Source organism: Petaurus breviceps, unplaced genomic scaffold (genome assembly GCF_028583685.1).
Source record: "Petaurus breviceps papuanus isolate PSGF00001 unplaced genomic scaffold, PetGlider_PUasm1.0 523, whole genome shotgun sequence".
Lineage (NCBI taxonomy): Eukaryota > Metazoa > Chordata > Mammalia > Diprotodontia > Petauridae > Petaurus > Petaurus breviceps.
Genome location: NW_027186356.1, coordinates 900,061 through 909,333, shown reverse-complemented (window position 1 = coordinate 909,333; position 9,273 = coordinate 900,061). Strand labels below are relative to the sequence as shown.

Genomic DNA, 9,273 nt, shown 5'->3' with positions numbered 1-9,273 from the left:
TTTCCGAAACTTATTACCAGCAGGGCTGCGTCTATGCATGACAGGTGGATGGTAGAGTCACAGAGCATGGTGCTGCTAAGAATAGTTAGAGCTGTGGGGGTGGGGGCCTGTAGGAATTCAGTGCAATTCCACACACAGTATGGAGCACTCTTACATGCACAGAATTCAGAGCTGGGGATGCAGAGAGAGATGGAAAAGGGGCCGGATGCAGGATGTGGGAGTGGTACAAATGGCAGGATTTGGTAAGTGATTGGATGTGGGGATGAAGAAGAGGGAAGGGTCATAGACGACACCTGGCTTAGGAACCTGGGTCCCTGGTAATTGACCAGTGGGGCTATGGGTTGCTGCGTGGGCTGAAGGGGGGAGGAGGGGAGCAGCAGTAAATGTGTGGGACCAAGTGTGGGTGTGTGCATGAACAGGGAGGAATAACTCTTGGGCCACAGATGGGTGATTTGGTTGTGGGGCTATAGCCCACCAGGACATGGTGGGAAGGAATGCAGAGTGTGCAACAGCTACAAGGTGGGTTGAGTGTGCGGTTGGATTTACAGGCTGGGTGGGGGGAGGGTAACCCGGGGAGCATCTGAGCCCTGGCAGACTTGGGACAGTCCCTGGAGGGGGAAAGTGGGAGTAATTAGCAGGCTTGGGCGGGGGCGACCTGCGGGAGGTCGGGGCAGGGGGTTTGGTGGGGTTCGAGAGGCCCTTAAGAATTGGGGAAGATTGGGGTAGAGGAGCTGGGGGTGTCGGCGGGCCCTAGCGCATTGCGGGAGGTCGGAGTAAGGGGCTCAGCAGGGGGCGGAGGGAGGGAGGTTAGATCTGCCAGGCGTAACCACAAAGTATCGAGCGTTGGCGGGCCTTGCGGGAAGGGGGGGAAGCAGTGGAGCTCAGATTTCCCAGGCTTTGGGAGTAGGGACCGGGAAGGGCGGAGCTCGGTTTTCTCTGGGCGGGGCGTCTGAGACGATTTCCCCGGAGGGCGGGGCCTCGGGAGGGGGCGGGACCCAGGCCTCCATAATGGCGGGGGCGGTCCCCGTTTTCACTGCAGTTCCTTTGTTCGGCCGCCGCAATGCTGGAGGGAGAGCGCGCCAAACTGGGTCAGCCCCGCCTCTAGCTCCCAGAAGGGGACGTGATTTTAGCCCCGCCTCCAATCGCCTGCCTGTCTTCTCGCCCCCGCTCTTCCGCAGCCTGGGGTTAGAGGCCTCTTCACCCTGAGGGGAGGGGGACTGCGGACGAGCGGCAGGCATGGTCCCCACCAATCCCTTTACACTTCCTCGGAGGAGCAGGGAGGGGCTGAAAGGGGGAGAGAGAGCTCGGCGAAGCTCATGAATATAAATCAGTGTCCGGATTTAGTCCCCTTCGATTGGCCCTCTGGGCTTGGGGGGGGTGGGGCCATAGGGCGTGGCTTCGTGGCGGACTATATAAGGCCGAGCTCTTGGGCGCGCCGCTCATTTTCCCGTTAGGAGGCTCAGGTCGCTCTGGTGTGTCTGCTGATACCGCTTATCCTTCCCGCCCCATCCAACACACCGGTGAGGGAGCCCGCCCCCGGCCACTTGGTCGAGCCTGCGGAGCTAGGAGGGCCTGGGGTGGTCGGGGTCTGGAGGGGAGGGGAATCAAGGCAAGAGGGAGGAGAAGACGGGCGGCCCAGCGCCTGGGCGGAGACGGGCCTAGGCACCGGCACGCCCCCCTGGGATGGGGCTGTGGGCAGGACCGGACCGCCCGCTGGGTCAGGGTAGGTTCGGCGGCGGCCAACAGCCAAAGTAAGATGCTGCCGTTGCTGTGTCCCAGGGGGCCGTCAGGGCAGGCGGGTTCTCTGCGGCTTTGCCGCAAAATGGCGGCCGAGAATCTTGGCGGGCGCCTAGCGAAATGGCGGGGACCGCCGGAGATGCCCGGATGGAATGGCGCAGGGAGGCGAGGCGGGGGGCTTCTCACGCATGCGCAGAAGGAGGCGGCCGCTGCCCCCGGGGGGGGGGGGCGGGGAGGGCCAGGAAGAGGAGGTTGGGAGGCGTTGGTTGGACTGTATCACGAACAAGAGAGAGGGGCCCTGATTTAAGGGGATGCCGAGGGAACCCAAGAATTGGCTACTGCTTAGGGCAGCGGCAGGGGAAAGTGCACCTGGTGTCTTGCGGGCCACGTGGTCGGCGGCCATCTTGACTAGCGCTGCTTTGGCTTGGGCAGCAGGCTAGGCCCCGAGGTGCCCCGTTCCCATTCCTGGCTGGGTCCCGGCGTGTTGAGGCACCAGACCGAGTGTCCCTAGACTGCTTTGAGTCACCTCGGGCCTGCTGGGTGCCCCGCCCACCCTGCCCCAGCCAGCTGAACCCCAAAGCAGCGACCTCGAGGTCAGGTGGTCACTTCCGGACCGGACAAATGAAAACCTGCCCGTAACACCCCCTCCCCGCCCATAAAGTGCCATGGGGCTTCCTGAAAAAGATCTAAAAAGAGGGGTCCGCTCCATGTGCAGCACTTAACGGCAGGTTTAATTTTTTAGGAAAACTTAGGCCCAAAGAAGGAAGGGACTTGTTCCCTAAGGTAACATTGGTGTTGAACCTAGCATGGAGTGGGGACAGTGCTGAATTTGGGGTCCTACTTATTAGGTGATTTTAGGGAAGGCACTTTGGGGGTAGATTAAATAATCTAACGCCTCTTTGCGTTGCAAAGCCGTCCTACGGGCTCCTGAATTTTAATTTCCTTGTTTTTCCCACTATACCATGACAGTCTCTCATGGGATCCTAGTTATCAGTTTAGGAATAAGAAGGTACTTCAGAGGCCATTTAATCCGTTTCCATTTCTGCTTTTTTTAAACACTTGCAAGATCCTTGGGAAATTGCTTAATTTTTTCTGGGCTTCACTTTGCACATCTGAAATTAAAGTGTTGAGTTAGTTGCTTGAAGAACCCTTTCTAACCTTATATTACAATTTAAGACTTTAAATAAATGCTCACTAATGCTATGTTGAGGAGTGAATAAGAGAACTCTGTCCAGACTCCAAGAGACTTGGTTTATTTTAAAAGCCCACTTCTGTTCCCAGGTTTGTTTGTTTGTTTTTTTGCCCTATCATAGCTGGGAAAGGGCCCTTGATATAATATCTGACATTCTAATGAATGAACCCGACAGAATTTAGGCATAGATCCCATATTGAGATTGAGTGAACTAGATTTCTGTGTGTTTGATATGTCACTGATTCCCTCTTGCCCCACCCAAATTTTCTTCCAGCCCACCCCTCTTTTTTTCTTAAACAAATTTCCCTAGGTTTTGAGCGGTGGGAGGGTTAGTTTCTTAGGGATTACAATCTAAGGCCAGGAGTTGTGACCCCAGTGTTGCACAAGCCAACACCCTAGATGTTGGGAGTTTTGGTTCTAAAGAGGGAGTTTAACAAGTAGGTGGAAATGTAGCAGCTTGGCTCTGAAAAGAATTCTTTTCTTATTAGGTCAAGATGGCATCAGATGAAGGAAAACTCTTTGTTGGTGGACTGAGTTTTGATACCAATGAACAGTCATTGGAACAGGTCTTCTCAAAGTATGGACAGATTGCTGAAGGTAAGTTTGGATCGAGTTTCTATATTTCAGAATTTCACTTGCTTGAGAATTTGGAGATGGGGTTGGTTGGGGATGTTGGCTCAGTTCTTTTACAATGATTAATCACTGCCTCTTTCCCTTCCAGTTGTTGTTGTGAAAGACAGGGAAACTCAGAGATCCAGAGGTTTTGGCTTTGTTACATTTGAGAACATAGATGATGCTAAAGATGCAATGATGGCCATGAATGGAAAGGTAAGGGCTAGCAAGGTTCTCTTCTTGATGGCTTGATTGATGTCAGATACATCTGATACAGTTTAATCTAGGCTTTCAGTTACCACCTCCTCAGAGTATTGCACTTGTCTTCTGCCTCCGCTTTCACTTCTCCCTTGCTGCCACTAAACTTACTTATGCATAATTCTGGTTACATCACTGTTCTCCTCAGACGCTTTCTGTGGTCTGCTATTGCCTACCAATTAAAGTATAAATTTTTTTTATTTTAAGGTTTGGCATTGAAGGCTTTGTACCATCTGTTGCCACTCCAACATTAATATCATATTACTTCCCTACCATGTGCCAAACTAGCCTACTCTTTGTTTTCTCTAAACGCCCCCAGTGCTCTCCTGCCTCCCATACCTTTGTTCAGGCTGTTCCTATGACAAGAATGTTCTCCCATGTTAAGACCCAACTCATTCTCTATAAGAAGCCTTTTGATTTCTCTCTGAGATCTATTTTTATGTATTTAAGTAATTGATACCTTTTTATTATACTTGGTTTATCCTTTGACTAGACTTATACTTCCCAGGAGGACAGGAATGGTGTCCATCCAAACTTTGTTTCTCCCAAGCATAGTGCTCTGCACACAGGTGCTTAATAAATAATTAAGATCCTAATAGGACCTTAGAAGCAATCTGAAAGACTACCTTCCCTTTTACAACTAAGCATCTGAGTCTCAGAGTGAATTGTTAAAGATAAAAAAGTTATAATGGAGCTAGGACCAGAATCTAGGAGTCTTGACCATCAATTACAAGGTTCTTTCAGCAGAGAATTTGGGGCAGGATAGGTAGATTTGACAATTTGTCAACACAGAGACAAGATGGTCATTAAGTAAATGGAAGCTGGTGAGGTCACCAAATTATAATTAGAGGGTGATCTGGTGGAAGATCTAGCAGAGAAGACCAAGAGAGGTAGGAGGAGAGAATGATACCTGAGAGAGTGATCCCCAATGTCAAGGTTTAGACAGATGAAGAAGAGTGAAGATTGAGAAAAGGCTATTGAGTTTGGCAGTTAGATCCATTGGTAACTGGAGAAAGCGGTTTTGGTGGAATGATTAGGTTAGAAGCCATGTTATAAAGGGTTAAGAGTGAGAGGAGAGAAAATGGAAGCACCTATTGTAGATGGCCTTTACAAGGTATTTAGCCAAAAAGGACAGGAGAGAGGGGGAGGGGGGATGATCAGATGAGGATTTTTTTCAGGAATTGTGGACACATGGGCTTATTTGTAGGCAGTAGGAAGTGACCCAATAGAGGAGAAGAGGCTAAAAGTAAATGAAAGAGTGGAGTTAACAGATCTGCATGTCTGTATATGTTAAGGCTGATCTTTCAAAATACTTGCTTTTCAGTCTGTTGATGGGCGGCAGATTAGAGTTGACCAGGCAGGCAAATCATCAGAAAATCGGTCCCGTGGGTACCGAGGAGGTTCATCCAGTGGCCGAGGCTTCTTCCGTGGAGGCCGGGGTCGAGGCCGTGGTTTTTCTAGAGGTAAGTGTTGGAAATAATGGATGAAATTGTTTTGGTCAGTTTGTGTGTTTTTAACTGCAGGTGCTGATAGTCACCCTTTCCTTTCTGTGTACCATAGGAGGTGGAGACCGCGGTTATGGGGGGAGCAGATTTGAATCAAGAAGCGGGGGATATGGAGGTTCCAGAGACTATTACAGCAGCAGGTAAGGATGGTGGCCTCTAAATAGGGCACTCTACCATACTTCAGAATTAATTCTGAATTATAATAATAATAAATACAAAGAATATTTTAAAAATAATAAATTTTCATTTCTAAACTAAGAAACCATTGACTCTCAGTACTAGAACATAACCTGGTGCTGGTATTGATTGTGTGAAGAAATGTAGGTGTGCAGAAGGTGCCCCCCTGTCCCTGTGCAGCTAACTATTTAAGAAAACAACTCACCCTTGCCCACTTGTGATTTCCCAGCAGGAGTCAAGGAGGCTACGGTGACCGGTCTTCAGGAGGATCTTACAGAGACAGCTATGACAGTTATGGTAAGTCCTGGTTCAAAAGGGAACGCCGCCAAATGTATGTGGGAACTCTGAATCTTGGTTCCATGACCTTGTACTGATCTCTGGAAGTAACTTTAAGGCTCTCAACGCTCAGACCTTATCACGGTGCTTTTCCCGTAAGGAACAAGTCCATTCTGTCAGGTCTTGGTGCGAGGAACCATTTTCTGCAAAAAAAAAAAAAGAAAGAAAGAAAAAAAGACCTTAGTGTTAATGCATGTGTAGGCCTTAGTTGAAGCTGCAGAGCATCTTTAGTGTCCCCTTCTCTGACCTCCTAACGATGCAGACCTCGGAGTGTCCTGACACGCTTTAGACATGGGGGGGGGAATTCTCCTTAGGGTCATGTAGTGGCCTAGCCTCCGCAGTAATTCAGGGGAGTGAAATGCTACAACTTGTCATGTGCTTCAGTGCCTTTACAATTGTGCCTGCTTCTTGTCCTCAGCTACACACAACGAGTAAAAATCCTTCCTGAATCAAGATCGTCCTTCCAATGGCTGTATTTATAAAGATTTTTGGAGCTTCGCTGAATCGTTATTGTGTAGTACCCATCTACTTGTATTCACTTTTGTAGTATTATCAGTTCTGATCTTGTCAAACACAGCCTGACAGCTTCGGACATGAGATGGCCTAATTAGACTTTTCTTTTAAGAAAGCTCTTGTCTGTTCTCGAGTGTTTTTTTTTTTTTAAGCATTTTTGAAAGCACTTCGGATTTTATTTTTTCTTTTCATCATGAGCCAAGGTGTGGTGGTTTTCTTTTTTTGTTGTTTTTTTCTTTTGGTTTTGTTTTAATTTTTAAATTTTTTCTTTTTACAACAAAAACTTGTGAAATTGGGGGCCCTGGTTCGGTTTTCTTTGAGCTAGAAAAGGACCTTAAATTCAATGTTCACGGGAAGCTGAACAAGCTGTGGAGGTTTGGCTTTTTTTTTTAAGTGCGTTACCTTCAACTTTTTGTAACCTTCCTTTAGTGTAGCAAGGTAGGAATGCAGCCGTGAGGGTTTGTGGAGAGGCAGACCACCTTGGTATATCTAAAGAGAAACTGCTTGTATGTTCACTCTGCATAAAGGTATTTTTACTGTATACTGTAAATTACCCAGAAATAGACTTGCAAACTTTCCATAAAAGAGGTTCTTGAAAATGTTTATTTATATTGTCCTTTTTTTACTGGAAGAAGTATGCATATTCCATTGATATTGTATTTGAAGTGGTTAAGGAATTCTTGTATACAGTTTTCTTTGGCTTTACGAAGCCTATTAAAAGACCGTCTGAAATGAACTGTGCTCCTGACATTTACCTTTCAATGCACAACACACCCCTTTGCTGGATGTCTGACGTTTTGACAGCAAGTGACAAAGCAGACCACAGGGCAGAGAGTGTAGGTGGAGGAGTTGGCTGACGGGAGAGTCAAACTTCTGACCAGCAGAAACCAAACTGAGAAATCTTGAGCTCATGCTGGTCCTGGCATTTGAGTACATTAAACATGACTTCACTCTTTTAAGGATGACGACCTGTTGCACTGTCGTCTGCATGGTCAGACACGTGGAATAGGGGAGCCTTAATTGTAATCGAATTTGTTACTTGACTCATTTGGAAGCCAGAGGACTGGTGGCAAGTTTAATACAGTAACCATTGTACCAAAACATTGACAAATTTTAGTCTAGAATCTAAAGTCTTGTGATAACTGGAGTAGCACAGTATTCCAAGATAGACAAGGAAAAATCAACAACAAAGAAATTGACTTATTAGCTAGCTTTGTCCTTGCCTTACAAGTTCTAAGAATTCTCTGCTAGCATATGGAAACTGCAGTGTCCCTGGAGAAAAGAAGTGTTGTGCCTCCCAACAGAGAAACCTCTGAGACGAAGGCTGCTTTCTTGGCTAGTTCATATGTGGAAATAGTCCTGTAATTCGAGGTAACTCCCTTTTGCTCATGTCCGCATCCTTCCTCTTGTTGAGAGCTCATTTGAAAGTCTAATGTGCCTGTGGAATGTTCCTTTTTTTGACTATTTTAAGTCAACCAAGAGAAAAAAAAGCAAATTAAAATCATGCCTATTGCAATCCTTGGTGTGTGGCACAGATATTTCGTTCCATGGGTCAGAACTGGGCACACAGTCATGTCTTGCTAGTAGGTATGTAAGCAAGATTGGAAACAACTGAATTCCCTGCCTTTTGGATTTTTATTCATCTATTGAGAATCTTCCTAGACTTCATTAAGTCACTCACTTAAGTGTAGCTTTCTTTGCCATCTCCTTGTTGCCATTTTTTCCCCATAGCCCACACTCTCCCTAAGCAGCCATATCAGAAGTGATTTAACTGTTTCTGCTTAAGGATGAAATGTGACACTGGCTGGTATATCAGCCACCCTGGAAACCTTTGCCCACAACTGTGCTTCTGTGATGTGATGGGTTCAGTGAATGGCTTGTGAAACCCTTGTAAATGATGTGAACTGTTTCTGGGGTGGTGGGGAGGGGCATATGAGAGCCCTGGTGTGGATGGGGTTAATAACGCCCATTTACTTTGACAGGTTGAAGAAAGTGAAGCAATAATACCCAGGAAGGTGGCCAAGGACCATGGTGTCTGACTTAAGGACTCCCTAGAGGCAGCCACTGAAGCCTGCTTGTGCTTGAGCACTCACTCCCTTACCTGGAATGGTTTCCTGGGGAGGCAGGAGAACTTGAGACTTAACCTGGATAACTTATTAATGTAAGTCTGCCAGTATGGAGGAGCTAATTTCTTAAGAACCCATGTCCAGCTCTGAGGAATTTGGTGAATGGTTTTGGAAGTAGAGAGAATATTGTTTTCTGCATTTCTTTTAGTAGCTAAATCTTCGTCTAGTGACCAATCTTCGTTCTCATGGCCTCTGTAGTGTTGTGGGGATTGAAGGAGGGCCAGTTCTAATTCCACTAATTAGTAGCCATGTACTAGGCAGATCACGGTCCCAGTCTTCTCTTGTAAAATGGTGGTGGAATAATCATAATATCAGCCTCCCCTCACAGGGCTTTTGGTAGGAAGAAGCTTTCAAAAGATTAGGAAATGGATTTCTCTCCTGACTCAAGTTTCTCATTCATTTTTTTTTCTCTTTAAATAGGAACTTCAGAGAAGACCAAAAATTAAGCTATGACTTGCACTTCAGAGATTGAGGCCTGTGTATATTAAAATATGGTTGGAAGAATAAAACTATTAGAAAAATATTCGTCTGTAACAACTCATTTGAGATTGGAAAATCAGATTAGAATAAATGGTTCAAAATGGATATAAGAACCTTTGAATTTGTGGTGTATGTTACTCAGCCAAAGATAGTCCTGTTTTGTTGTAGGTACTGAGGAACATAACTGATCCCCTAGAATCACCTAAACCAGACCTGAATTGCAGCATGGGATTTGCCAAGGATGGTTTGGTGCTGGGTAGGAGACCCAGCTTTACCACTGTCTGGGCATCTTGTGTGACCTTGAGCAATATCCTCTCCTAGCTTGGCTGAACATAGC

The 9,273-nt window shown here is 46.8% G+C and overlaps 1 protein-coding gene across 6 annotated transcripts; it reads left to right on the top strand.

Moving 5' to 3' along the window:
• The first annotated feature begins 219 nt into the window (after window positions 1-219).
• On the top strand, window positions 220-9,049 carry CIRBP (cold inducible RNA binding protein). 6 transcript variants are annotated; one of them, XM_069102019.1, is made up of 8 exons: window positions 220-242; window positions 3,418-3,526; window positions 3,651-3,757; window positions 5,124-5,262; window positions 5,360-5,444; window positions 5,714-5,778; window positions 8,313-8,491; window positions 8,877-9,049. In XM_069102019.1, the coding sequence occupies exons 2-7, from the start codon at window positions 3,424-3,426 to the stop codon at window positions 8,315-8,317; spliced, it is 504 nt and encodes a 167-aa protein (XP_068958120.1). In that variant the 5' UTR covers window positions 220-242; window positions 3,418-3,423; the 3' UTR covers window positions 8,318-8,491; window positions 8,877-9,049. The 6 variants fall into 6 exon arrangements, with proteins under 6 accessions (XP_068958120.1, XP_068958119.1, XP_068958118.1 ...); XM_069102018.1 differs by having other exon boundaries at window positions 5,711-5,778; XM_069102017.1 differs by lacking the exons at window positions 220-242; window positions 8,313-8,491; window positions 8,877-9,049 and adding an exon at window positions 6,236-7,066.
• Window positions 9,050-9,273: the final 224 nt, after the last annotated feature.